General features: G+C 35.4%; 1 protein-coding gene across 2 annotated transcripts in view; it reads left to right on the forward strand.

Annotated features, from left to right (window-relative positions):
* The window catches only part of LOC126779185 (protein daughterless), a 124,981-nt gene that overhangs the window by 42,088 nt on the left and 67,692 nt on the right, over positions 1–15,201 (forward strand). Inside the window, exon 3 of one of the 2 annotated variants that reach the window (XM_050503093.1) lies at positions 1,245–1,352. The exons of the other annotated variant lie outside the window; for it this stretch is intronic. Within the exon in view, the coding sequence (XP_050359050.1) occupies positions 1,245–1,352 (108 nt within the window). The remainder of the gene's footprint in view (positions 1–1,244; positions 1,353–15,201) is intronic. 2 annotated transcript variants of the gene reach the window in all.

Genomic DNA, 15,201 nt, shown 5'->3' on the forward strand with positions numbered 1-15,201 from the left:
ACTGCTGCGCTAAAGGCCTCCTCTCCTCTTTTTGAGGAGAAGGTTTGGAGCTTATTCCACCACGCTGCTCCAATGCGGGTTGGTAGAATTCACATGTGGCAGAATTTCAGTGAAATTAGACACATGCAGGTTTCCTCACGATGTTTTCCTTCACCGTAAAGCACGAGATGAATTATAATCACAAATTAAGCACATGAAAATTCAGTGGTGCTTGCCCGGGTTTGAACCCACGATCATCGGTTAAGATTCACGCGTTCTTACCACTGGGCCATCGCGGCTTTTTTTTTTTTTCGTGGATGCATAATGAATACTATGCTATATTTGAATCATAAATGAAATTGATTTTAAAACATCCTCGAATTGCTCTTTTTAAAAATAGAACACCAAAACATACAAATTTATGTACTCTACCAGTCTCTACTAATTAATCATAAAAATTCAAATAACACATTTGAAAACATCACGAATCATAACACGTGACAATAATTAATTAAGTAATTACTTCACCCTTCTGTTCACCAACAAAATAGCTTATATCGGCGCGTGTCTTTTGTTTTCTAACAACATTTTTATCGACCAATGTACATCACGTCAATGTCAAATTGATAACAATTTGTTATTTCTAAGCTACCACACTACTACTGCACAACACTATTCACTTAAAATGTTACCAGTATGCTAGCGATTATGTTAAGGATATTGTTCGAGCTGGTCCGGATTCCGCTCCGCGTATAAGTGTATCATACAATAGCATTATATAAAGCTAATCCTCGTCTGTCATATTATATATCTATCTCTTTCATATTTCTTTTGTTATAAGCAACGTTGTCATAATGATGGATTAGGAAAGTTGAATGTATGTCTTATTTGCAGTAAGTGTTTTGTGTGAGCGATTCTTTTTCATCTCGTGTTTTATTAAATATTTGTATCGTGTGAAGTTCAGGGTACGTGACATGAGTCATGCTGTGCGTCAGTAACGTTTGACCTTATCGTTACATATAGAAACGTCGTATTCATATTCCAAAGTTGAGATTTTGAAGATTCGACTTTAGGCGAAAATTGGAGTTTCATTTTATAAATTTTTATTCGAGGAATTACAAATAAATCTTCAACTAGTGATTTACAGTAATATTAAACACGGTCACAACAATTACAACAATTTTGTGATACAATACATTCACAAATAACACTGTATCGTAGCGTCGTCGTAGCCCCACGATCTCATTAAACATTTCTCGCGCCAGTATGGCGTGGCGGCGACGTCGTGCGCGGCCGCCAACGGCCACCAGCAACCGGACCGGCGGCACAGTCACCACCAGCACCACCAGCACGCGGACGTACCACCACAATGGGTGAGCGTTGTGGTAGCTAGCACAGTTGTTTTTGTGTCACCTTTTGTTCTGTATTCTGTGCACTTGATGTGGTTTTTGTTTTCTTTGTTTCGTTTTAATTTGCAGCATTATTCCATCATTGTTGCACCTCGTTTTATTTGTTGTTGTGTTCTGTGTGATCTAATAGTATTTATGTTGCTTTTTTTGCTTTAGGTTTTAATGTAGTTTTGGCTGTAGTTTAACTTAATATATATTTTAATGTGTCCATATTATATTAATTCGTTTATCGTTCAAAATAACGCCATACGTATTTTTAATAAGTACCAGTCTCCTTGGTGGCTTCTTACATGATCAGCTAATGTCCTCACCATCTGCCCACAGATAATATAAAATTAAATGTATGTTCGTCGTTTCCATCATATCTATTAAAACGCGGAAGTAATATAAAACTATTGAACTAAATACAATACCTACACACAGTATCACGTTGACGTGATCTATCTGTCTGCACTTTGAATATATTATTCCGAAACGAAACATCTCGTTCGCGCACGTATCGGAATTTAAACGATTTTGAACCTTATACCATTCATTTAGAACTCGTAATACGGTTTAAGTATATATATATCAAATGTGATAGCTAATTCCTCAACGTTTTGTATTGAATAAAACAATTTATTGTTTATAGGGAATCGGAAGACTTCGCCCGAGATAAATAGTGACTTGTGTCGACTTTGTACGATTAAAAATTTGTTCATGATATATTAATTGATACATGATAATATTCGTTTTGCCAACTAATACGTATTTGTCTACGTCATGGTTTAATTCAAACACGTCCCAAAAAAACGCTTCATGAGTTTCGAAGATGCATGTAACGTAAAAAAATTTTTTGAGTAATTTTAACTGCTCGTCATTAGTAACTCAATATCAAAAACGATCGGTTGCCTATAGTTATATGTATAGTTATATAGTAGGTTGCCATAGTTAATATTTAACTAGTATATTTAGATAGCAATGACTTATGACTATTCGAGAAGTCAGGATTGAACTTGCGAGTCTTACATCGCTAGAGAACTTGAGTTTTATAACGCTAAGCTATTGTATATTTATTTATTTATATCATTCTCCACCACGGTTTTACCTACATGTTTGTTTCTTACTTGGGGCTCAAGATTGCTACATACCAAATTTGATCAAAATCGGTTCACTTGTATAGCCTTGAAAGCGTAACAGACACACAGCTACTTTCGCATATGTAATGTTAGTATAGATTTAAAAAAACATGCCAATATATACTGCAGACCAGGACGATATCTCAACTTACATGAGATCGAAATACGATTCGGAATAATCTTCATAACCTTCATAACCTCAGAATTATCCCCTGCCGTTCCTACCACGTGTCGAGCGAGTCGGGCTCGCTCGCAATTGGTCGGCCCGTAGCAGGTGCGCGTGCGACGGTGGAACTACAGAAACCATGGGAACCGGTGGCCGAGGGGCGCCATGGCTTAGCTCAGGACCGGACTGTCCTATTTTAATTAGATGTAAGGTCGTTAATTATTAACAAGCCATGTTTTAAAACAACCTTGGTCTGTATGTTTCGACCAATAATTTTAATTTGATGGTGACAAGATGTGCTGATTGATGTGTTCTGCCTTAACTGATTCTACACGTGTAGAATCAGGGTCCAGATAGACAATTTGTATCGTAATACATGTAACCCTTTTGGTATCCCAGTACGTATGATTTTTTACACGTTCAACAATCATCGTCATATTTCATCCAATTTTCACAAAACCATAATGAATTATACACTTTAACCTTCATCGTGAATCACTTTATCTAATGTTTACAACATTAGATTTGTAGTTTATGAGCTTATCGCGTCGCAACAAACAGACATACAGACGCAGCGGAGGTGCTTTGTTTTGTAATATCGAGTGAGTATAAGCATTCCCTCACGAAATAAATACCAAATAATGTAATCATATAATATTACCAATACAAATATTATAAATGCGAAAGTAACACTGAACTGATTTTGATAAAATTTGAAACGAAACAAGCTTGAAACCCAAGGATGGACATAGGCATCTTTTACCTAACACTCGCCCCTCTCTCTGACACGCGGGCGAATAGTAGTTCTCTTGTATGTACAAAAGTTGTAATGTAGTCTATTTAGATAAGTGTATTCTGTTCGCCTCATCTCATTAATTCGTTCACGTAACAAGCAGCGAGCCCACTTTCTACACAGGAATGAAATGAGCTAATGATAAAAATCGGTAATGATTAACTCGGATTAACGTAATCACTAATTACGTTACGTTATTTATTAAACGACAAACGCTTTGAATACGTTAATAGATACACACACACATACAGTGTGTATGTGTGTGTGTATCAGCGTTAGCATTACTTGTACTATGAAAATTGTCGTGATTTTTTTTATAGTATAGTTAGGCGGACGAGCATATGGGCGACCTCAAGGTAAGTGGTCACCAACGCCCATCGCATCACCATCGCTTACATCGCCAATGCCTGAAATTAACCTGGCTCACTCATCCTTCAAACCGTAACACAACAATACCAAGTACTTCTGTTTTGCGGTAGAATATCTGATGAGTGGGTGGTGGTCTCATGAGTGGTGGAGTTTTATTTCACTTCCGAAGTGCCGATAACTACTTCGTCGTCATATCAGGACGTCATCTTTACGTCCACAATGAATACCATAGATTAGTCATGTAGTATATGATATCACGTAAATTCACGGTCAAATTTTTATTTTATTTTTACTTCCCCCTTAGAATGGGTTATATACCCCAATTGTATTGATGATCGATGCAACGGTACATAGGTTGACGTCCTGTAGCGCCATCTAGTAGCGAATTACAACAGAGTGGAAAGCATAGCCTTCCTCAAGAAAAATTACATTTATATGTCATGGTGATCGGTCGAACGTTGTCGATATATATTAATCATAAACCAACGTACAAGCGTTTATGTCTATATTTCAGGACAGAAATAAAATACCAACTAAAAACAAGTAATTAAACACAAAATTACGAATTTAACAACATTTTATCAATACACGAACGAAACAATACAAATAAGCTTATCATGCGATAAAAATCATTTACAGATCACATCGATATGTCACCCTGACAGATAACAGTTACCATGGTAACCGCGCGTAAAAAGAATAGAAAAAAAAAGAAACCCCTGACAGCTACAATGTGTATGTTGCCAGTGCTAGGATCCACAGATAATCCGTAACAGCCTGTGAATGTCCCACTGCTGGGCTAAAGGCCTCCTCTCCTCTTTTTGAGGAGAAGGTTTTGGAGCTTATTCCACCACGCTGCTCCAATGCGGGTTGGTGGAATACACATGTGGCAGAATTTCAGTGAAATTAGACACATGCAGGTTTCCTCACGATGTTTTCCTTCACCGTAAAGCACGAGATGAATTATAATCACAAATTAAGCACATGAAAATTCAGTGGTGCTTGCCCGGGTTTGAACCCACGATCATCGGTTAAGATTCACATGTTCTTACCACTGGGCCATCTCGGCTTTCACAGATAATCACAAACAATATATATAGATATATGCCGTGCACACGCATAAGTTGCACAATAAAATAAGATATAAATTTAAACGAAATAAACCTTGCATCTCCATAAGTTAATTATGTAATTAAATTTAAATATATAACGGCAGAAAATATTAAGGCTTTCGTATCCTGCGAATGTTAACTGCTGTAATGGTATCTCCACATTTAGGGGATTGTGTTTTGTGTCGAGATGTGTTTGAGGAAATTATACTTGGAGGAGTGTAGTGACATAACTAGGTACAAAATAATTATATATATATATATATATATAAAGATTATCGTTTGTCATAATATTAACGTGTAAGTCGTATTGATAATAATAATATATAATATTATAATCTCCTGGGACATTATTCACACACGGCTATCTCATCCCAAATTAAGCTTGTACAAAGCTTGTGCTATGGAAACCAGACAACTGATATACTACATATACTACTTTTCTTTTGTAAATACATACTTATATAGATAATTACACCCAGATTCAGGACAAACAGACATATTCATGCACACAAATGTCTGTCCTGGGTGGGAATCGAATTTATGTTTAAAATTAAAATTTCGAAACAAATCAAGTATTAACTTAATTTTCATTTTATAAAAAAAAAAAATCTTCCAATCGAGCACGATGTGTCGCTGCACTAATCGACTCACGCGCACGTTTTGTCGTCGAATCAACAGCTGTTGGGGCCTTTGACCATACGAGGATAGTGACCCGGTTGTGAAAATGAAAACGAACTCATTCATTACTTTGACTTTTGGATGTTTTTGTAACAGCATGACTAAAGTTTAGTTGTGTAATGTGAACTGATGAATCTCTCTTACTGAATGCAATGAACTAACGGTTACATGAAAATATGGTAACATATGAATTTAGTAGACTGCAGACTACCAAAAAGCCACCTGATAGTATATATACCACTACCCAAACTTCTCCTCAAAAAGGGAGAGGAGGCCTTGGCCCAGTAGTGGGACATATACAGGCTGTTACTATACTACCCAAAGATATTGGATTTGAAAAAAATATTAAGCATCCCTCACAAGGTCAATGCGTCACTAACATTGGGAATTAAGATGTTAGACCCTTTTTAAATCGCATTTAGTCACAATACCTCATTCGCTTTGTAAACCGGAACCGACAATACTAAATATTGCTGTTCGGCGAACGAATATCTTTAGGACTATTCTGAAAGAACTATCTCGAAATTCGTCGCAGAAAACGTTCGTTAAATGTAATAATATTATATCAACATGAGTCGGTTGTCAATATTTCAAGGGTGAGTAATGAAATGAGGTCTTGCTAATGGCACTGCTGTCTGTGTTACCTACCCAGATGGACTTGTACCACGGGATACTATTTATTATTTCATTATTATTATCAAAAAGATTGTAAAATTTCTTATTACTTCCTTAATAAACCAGAGCTCAGTTTGATTAGAATTTACGTCATTTTTATGGACGGATTTGGACCAAATATTTATTTAAATATCTTTGGTAGTCGAATATTATTAATAATAATTGCGATTCAAATGGGAAAATATTCTAGCTTTTTTGCTACCATTCCAGGTGGGTATGGACAAATTTTGCTTGCAAGAACCTACTTCAATAAAATATAGTTTGATTTTGAAAATAAATAACTGGTCTCGGGATGTGGCGCGTGCTAGGTCCTCTGTCTTTTTCTGTTCCCTTGACAACGTGTGTGTATTTCATGATGATCGGTTAAGAAGTTAAGTCTTGAAAGTGTAACAAACAAACTCTCATTTATAATAATATTAATTACTAATATTAAAGATTAAAAAAACGCGTAAGATGTTATAAATACTATAATGTAAATTATAAAAATCCCGTGTTCAAAGTAATAGTAATAATGTGAGTAAGTTGTTTGTCGCACGGCGAGAGTGAGACGGAAGGTTCGTACTTGTAACCTAAGGCTGGTTCTACGTGTAGCGTTTGAATCGCCTTGACTTTTTATGTGGTATTTAATCGCTTTTTATTCTCTACTACTTACACATCCAAGGGATCTCCTGTCATTTGTCTATTGTCGTTATTTTTTTTAATCAATTTGATATTTTTAATAAGACGCATGTATGAAAATGATTGTACACCTTAAATGTTCCAAATTATACGTTAGATTTAGAATCTGAGTACATTTGAAGTTATTAAAATAATACGTTTTTATAACAATTTCGTACAGCGGTCGAATATGGAAAATGCGACTTTAAATTCAGAAATAACAAAGCTATAATAAAAACGATTAATCTGTAAATGTCCTTATCGTCTCCTTCCACCCTCGCTCATTCGAAAGGGACAGAAAATCATCAAGTTAGGGTGCGCGGGCGCCCCCAGTTTTATGCATGACGGACTATATATAAATAGGTACAAAGCATATATATTATTTTATTGAAAATTGAACTTTAAAACCGTAGCATTTGAAGTCATTTTCGTTTGTTACAAGTACCTCTATAATTGTGTTAAAACGGGGTGGCGTGCAGTATATGTTAAATAATTCGTACGCGACAATTTTTTCTATCATACTTATCTATTAGTTAAATTTAAATATGGTTATTGTGAATTATAGATTGAAATATATATATTAATATTCATTAATTATATCAACGGTGTTGAAGGAATATTTAATTGATAATCGGATATGGTGGTTTCTATGTTTTATTGAGTACCACTATGTAACATTTAGTTTATAATTTTTTTAATTTCTGTGTAGTCAGTATTCATGTGCTTGCTGTGGTCTCCTTTAATTGAAGGAGGGAATATTTTAAAATATTATTCCACGATGTAATGTACTCGCAAGCGTGTATCTTTTGTTGGAGATCCTTAATAAATATATAAAATAAAAATGAAGCCTTTAACTCTAGTTGCAGTGCTACTTCGTTGCCAAAGTAACTGTTTCATCTGATTTCATACGATGTTTTAGACTTAAAGCTTTATTTTATATTACTGGTGGTAGAGCTTTGTGCAAGCTCGTCTGGGTAGGTACCACCCACTCATCAGATATTCTACAGCAAAACGGCAGTACTTGATATTGTTGTGTTCCGGTTTGAAGAGTGAGTGAGCCAGTGTAATTACAGGCACAAGGAACATAACACCTTAGTTCCCAAGGTTGGTGGCGCATTGGCGATGTAGGCGATGGTTGGCGTTTCTTACAATGCCAATGTCTATGGGTGTTGGTGACCACTTACCATCAGGTGGCCCATATGCTCGTCCGCCTTCCTATTCTATAAATAAATAAATAAAAGCTCATTACAATCAAAAGAGGAGTAGAGGCATATGAACACAACTCTGACCATGAATTGAAGGGATATCATTGGTCGAGACCTCGCAAGAGCTATGATATGAAAAACAGCTTTTTGAATGTCGATTTAAAGTCGATAGTGATGCATTATAAATAATTATATATTAAATATGAACTATACACAACAGTATATATATATATATATATCGTTTGATACTGCTTATATATTTGCGAAGAATATTCTTTAATTCCATTAACAATAATAGAAGCCGAATTAATCTTTTTTTTTTTATAAATACAAGTGCAGATGGCGCCACGTTGGATGCCAAAGATGCCGAGATGGGTTAGCACGAATTATCTGCCATGTTGTCAATAGGACGCGTGGTTTAATACAGAAAACGCGCATTTAATGTGCTTTAAAGGATGTAAGTTTTGGCTTAGCTGTTTTTATTGTAACTTTTTTGTATTTTGATATATATATATATATATATATATCATAAGCCGAAATGGCCTAAACCTGCATGTGTATAATTTCATTGAAATTATGCCACATGTGTATTCTACCAACCCGCATTAGAGCAGCGTGGTGGAATAAGCTCCAAACCTTCTTCTTAAAAGGGAGAGGAGGCCTTAGCCCAGCTGTGGGACATTAATAGGCTGTTACTGTTATATATATCAAAATATATAATAGTATATAAAACTTACTCATACTCATTAGAAATCAAAATATTGATTAAAACTATAAATATTTTTATGTTCCAACGTTCATTTTAGATGAACTAAAACTCATAACCCTCTTATTCTAATTGATAAATCTTTTTTTTTTATAACTCACTTAGTATTTTATTTCAAATATTGAATGACATACCTTCTCCTCAAAAAGGGAGAGGAGGCCTTAGCCCAGCAGTGGGGTATTCATAGGCTGTTACTGAAATAAAAGATTATTTTACTGTCCAAAGAATATATTTAAAACAAAAAACCTTAACAATAAACTATACTATAATATACTAATAAATTAAAGTTGCATTGTTTACACCGTTGTACATCACAGACTTGTCAATTATACGAAAACTAGTGTACTGACAATCACACAGACACACTTGCGTATTACTTACAAGTGTGCAAGTGACTAAGTACGTAATACCTGACGTTGCATGCGAGCGAGACGTATGTATACAAATACAACATAAACGAAAGGGATAGATGAAACCCGACAGGACAGATGTTCGAATACGAAAGTATGCGGGCGTTTTTTTTTTTCCTTTAATTTTCGAAAGGTAGCTTAGGGTTGGCTATTGCTTCCTGGCCTTCCGTGGGAATTTCGGATTTTAAAAATAAAACAATATTATCTATGACCTGTTTGTTTTTCACGCCTCCAACAATGGTCGTCAAAACAGATGTTTTACAATTGCTCTTTGTGTAATGGAATTTGCAAAATTTGAAAAACGTCATAAACCTTTTGTTCGTATTATAAATTTGTAAACTGGCAACGGCACATTACTAATTACTAGTAGTGGTATTCGAAGCCGAGATGGCCCAGTGGTAAGAACGCGTGAATCTTAACCGATGATCGTGGGCTCAAACCCGGGCAAGCACCACTGAATTTTCATGTGCTTAATTTGTGATTATAATTCATCTCGTGCTTTACGGTGAAGGAAAACATCGTGAGGAAACCTGCATGTGTCTAATTTCACTGAAGTTCTGCCACATGTGAATTCTACCAACCCGCATTGGAGCAGCGTGGTGGAATAAGCTCCAAACCTTCTCCTCAAAAAGAGGAGAGGAGGCCTTTAGCCCAGCAGTGGGACATTCACAGGCTGTTACGGTTACGGTATTCGAATTATTACTAGTAGTAATAAGCTATTCGTTAATGAGTTTTTATAATTCAAATATACATATGTATATAACATAGTTGAGCATTATATATTTAAGATACATAAATTTAAGATTATTTATACTTTAATGCAAAATAGTAGTATAAGAAGTTGTTCTTTTCACATTGTTTTATTTTACTTTATCTAAAACATATGTTGGTAACGTTTGTAGCGTCTATATAATTTAATTATTTCAAATAATTATCTTCTTGATATTTTAAAATTGAATAATCGTTTTATATAATACTTATTAGACTATTATATTGTTATATACATAAATATGTATTTAAAAACATATATGAAAACAATATTAACTATGCTTATATATAATGTTCTACTCTTCTATTTATTATAATATTGTAGAGGATAAGAAACTAAATCTCGTAAAATTTACATTTCAAATTCGGAAACGGAACAGCGCTAGATGCGTGCGCGCATCCAATTTTTGATTTTTTGCCGCGAGGGTGCATAGTAACAATCGCTCCACCCGTCTCGCTCCAACCTCGCATCTCGTTGTGCATCCATTTCGCTTGTGGAGGGTGTTCGGGGGTGTCAAGCGCCAGATGTTCGAAAGATCATGTTTTTTTTTCTTTTCGATTCGGTTCCGAACAATGGCGACTTAAGATTTTAAGGCATATGGCGATGTGTTCACAGGTATACAGCCTTTTACGATCCTGAATTTATTTACGTCCGTTAGCTTAATATTGCTTTTACGTTTAGTTTTTTTGCTTTATCATTGAATGAAGTAATTTTTCTTTATCTCTATACAGATAGATAGATACAGTTATGCTTTGTTTTAATTTTATATAGAACATGACTGGCTGAATGGCTATAGTGGACCCTTACAGGCATCTTGTAAGTTAACTTGTTCGCAACGTAGAATATATCTATAAGAACCGGCATGAAACTCAATAGTTACATTTTTAAATCAAGTAAATTTCGAAAATCAACAAACCGCACATGGGACACCTCATACGGTACGGTTGCAAACGCACTGACAATATTCTGTTTATCGTGGTGAATATCTTCAAAAGCATCTTACTCTTCTATGATGACATGAGCTTGAGATTATATAAGCGAAGTTTCAACTACGATTTTATTTTTTAATCTAAATTCTTTACACAGTTATTGTTGAATTTCTTTCGTACGTTCAACTTATTACTAAGGTATTACAAAGAATTTGACTTTGACAGTTTTGTATTGCATTAATGCATGCCGGTTCTTCTCAGGACTACGGTGATACTCTGCGAACCGTTGTTAGATTATTGACAGTGAATAATGAAGTGGTATGTTGAATATATTCTTTTAAATAAATAGTAATCGTTAAATTAATGTAAAGCCAAGATTATCAACGGACTAGGAGACGTGAATCGTTACGAACAATTGCAGGTGTAGACCTGGGCAAGCACCGCTGAGTTTTTCACTAAACAAGTCTTCAAGAGGACGTTTACTAGTGATCGCGCAATTGATACAACTAGCGGCGTACATGAAAGAATTAATTGCTAATCGCGTCATAATGAAGTAAATACGTTTCAATGTGTTACAAACAATAATAACGAATTCTCTTTTTACAGGTAAGTGGATGCGCTGGCAATCGATGGATAATTGTTTAATTGTATATACGACCGGACACTAAGATGCGGGATAACTTGCTAAGTGCGACGCGTCCGGTGTCCGACAAGGTAGGAGATGAAGCGTGTTCCGTTATTGCGCTATTTTATTTTTGGTCTAGGTTTTCAATTTGAAAATTCAACAATATATATATATATATATATATATATATATATATATATATGTTTTTGTAACGTGAAAAAAAGGGATTGGTAATTTATTTTTAAGAGTAGATATGGCCCAGTTGTAAGAACGCGTGAATCTTAACCGATGTTCGTGGGTTGAAAGCCGGGCAACTGAATTTTCATGTGCTTAATTTGTGATTATAATTCATCTCGTGCTTTACGGTGAAGGAAAACATCGTGAGGATACCAGCATGTGTCTAATTTCAATGAAATTCTGCCAAACCTTCTCGTCAAAAAGAGGAGAGGAGGCCTTTAGCCACTGGAACACTCACAGGCTTATATATTTATAATTTACTTATTTATTTCAAATAAGTGAACTTTTCATTGATGACGTTAAATTTGATTATTGTAATTTCCGATAAGTTTTTTAAAGTTATAAGTTTATGGAAGCGTCTTAACAACGATCTACGAATTTTGAATGAATGACGTCATGATATAAGTATATAGGACGAGGCAGTGTTGACAGTAATCATTTTTTGGATTGTTATTTATTTTTTTATATTTATATATTTTTCACAATATCATACTGAATTATAAATATTTTTATCGATTAAATTTAAAGTGGTAATGAATACGTTCGATGGGATCGTCAAAACAACCGCTGCGTTGTTAATAAAATAAATTTAAGAGCGCAATCTACACCCACCCCTGCGAGTTTGTGCATAAAATAAAAAAAATTATAAGTTTGTTTAGTAGGAAATTTTTATATTTGACGCGTTCCATATAAATACTATATATCTGTGTGTAAGTTTATAAATCGTCAAATTTCTTAACTTGGACTAATCGCTGTGTCGTTCCCCCGAGCGATAAAGCCCCGGTTCGATTCCCGTGTCGGAAATAGCCCGGGTCAAGCACCCGCGTGAAAAATTTACGCGCGCTCCTTGTGAATAATACACCTGATTGTATTTAAAGCGTTAGCGTTTGAGTAATTTTAAGGAATTTTCCTTAATTATATTTAGCTATTAATTCGCCACGGCTTCGTCCGGCTACACATCGAACTCTGTATATCATATTCCAATAGCAGAAGCAATACCACACAAATAAACCATGTATTTTACGACTTTACTACTCCACTTAACTCCGTCGGTATTTAAAACCCCATTTTTTCACAAATCCGCATTAAATACCATAGATTAATTTAGGACTAAGTTGTATTGTTATCTTTATGTTTAATTATATTATATTTTCTTATATGCCTGCCGTTAGAGTGGTCTATACATGGACCGAATTCTACTTATTTATAACGAATGCGATACGTTCCCGATTCAATTCCGATCCAACTTTGAATCATCCGGAACCGAACCGGTATGATGTTAACATATACCGTTGTGTCAAAACCAAACTTAATTCTTAACCCTTATAACAATAGTCGATAATTAAATCAAACAATAGTAAAACGGAAAAACGGCAACGATCACGCTTCGATTCGATTGCGATAAAGTGACAATTTGTCAGTAGAATTGATCCCCTGGCTTTTTCGGCGAACTTTCGGTAAACAACATTTATATGTCCAGGAGACCCTTAGCACAGGGCAACCTAGTTTGGGCTCCTGTATCCCACATATAACTGTATTTATATATATTATAAAAAAAGAAAATGTAAACATTATTGTCTGTGGGAGAGAATAAAAAATAAATTTTAAAATAAATAAATTTAAATTAAATATGTAAAGATGTTATATACAAAGCAATTTATCTATATATGTAATTATAAATATTTCATTTCTTTCATTATTATTATAGACGCTTAGTGTCTCCATTACGGAGGCTGCCTATAAGTATGACAAATTTTAACCTTAGACCTGTTCATGTTAACTTTTAATTCATTATTATTACTGTATTGTCATGTTGGCAACCTGCACGTGTCTTATTTCATTGAAACTCTGCCACGTGTGTATTCAACCAAGCATTGGAGCGGCGTGGTGGAATAAGAATCCAAATCTTCTCCTCAAAAGGGAGAGGAGGCCTCAGCCCAGCAGTGAAACATTTACATGCTGTTACTGTACTGCACGCAGGTAATCCTAAATAAATAAATTATCATTAAGTTACGTACACACAGTGCATTTTATATCAAAATAGTTTTTGGTCGCGGCTTCGCTCTTATGTCAGGATGGTGTGGAAGGTGTATGTATATGTATGTATATATATATATATATATATATTTTTATTTTTTATTTTTTTATATTCGCCGGGAGGGCAAATGACTCTACTCCACCTGATGGTAAGTGGTAGTAGAGTCCAAACGCGACGACGGCCAGTACAGACGGGAAAAACGTTCTGCACTAGCCGCCTTCGCCTTGCCGGCCCGCAAGATGCCTCTTCACGCCTCGTTTGAAGGAACCCGGGTTGTAAGAGGAGGGGAACACGTGAGCTGGTAAGGAATTCCATTTTTTGGAAGTGCGACAAAGAAAGGAGTTGCCAAATTTCTTTGTTCGCGATGGAATTGATGTCACAGTTAGGCGGTGACATCGAGAACCAGCTCGCGTGGACTTATGAAGGAAGGGGGAAGCAGGAAGTAGAGAGAATAATTCCTCAGAGCACTCGCCGTGATACAGTCGATAGAAAGCGCTCAGTGCTGCTATCTCGCGACGCAATTGTAAAGGTTCAAGTTCATATATATATATCTGTCACATAATACTTTAATTCGATACGAAAAAAATCCAAAATAATCTAGAATTATATGTTAAATAAAATATTCCTCCAGAACGCCATTGATAAGATACGACACGATACAAATATTGAACACGCAGCACGCGCCTGACGGACAAACAACATATTTACAGTTTTTTATATAAATATTAGTTTAGATATTATACATATTTGTTATTCTAAGGTTCGGATCGGTTCTGACGAGTCCTGAGTATGTTTTCATCGACGAATGGCACCGGGTTTGTTTAATCAGCTCAGTTAGCTAGGAGAAGAATACTATGGTAATTTCTACGGTATAACACCATAGTAAACAGTAACAGTAACAGCCTGTAAATGTCCCACTGCTGGGCTAAGGCCTCCTCTCCCTTTTTGAGGAGAAGGTTTGGAGCTTATTCCACCACCCTGCTCCATATATAACACCATACGACATATTAATATGTGATAAACTTTGAAATAAATCTTCTCTATCTAGAGTAATATTATAAATACAAAAGTAATTCTGTATTTTTTTTATAGTATAGGTAGGCGGACGGGCATATGAGCTACTTGATGGTATGATGCCACCAACGTCCATAAACATTGGCATTGTAAGAAATGTTAACCATCGCTTACATCATCAATGCGCCACCAACCTTGGGAACTAAGATGCCTGTCTAATATGTCTCTGGTGCCTGTAATTAAATTGGCTCA

This window comes from Nymphalis io, chromosome 28 (assembly GCF_905147045.1).
Source record: "Nymphalis io chromosome 28, ilAglIoxx1.1, whole genome shotgun sequence".
Taxonomy (NCBI): Eukaryota; Metazoa; Arthropoda; class Insecta; order Lepidoptera; family Nymphalidae; genus Nymphalis; species Nymphalis io.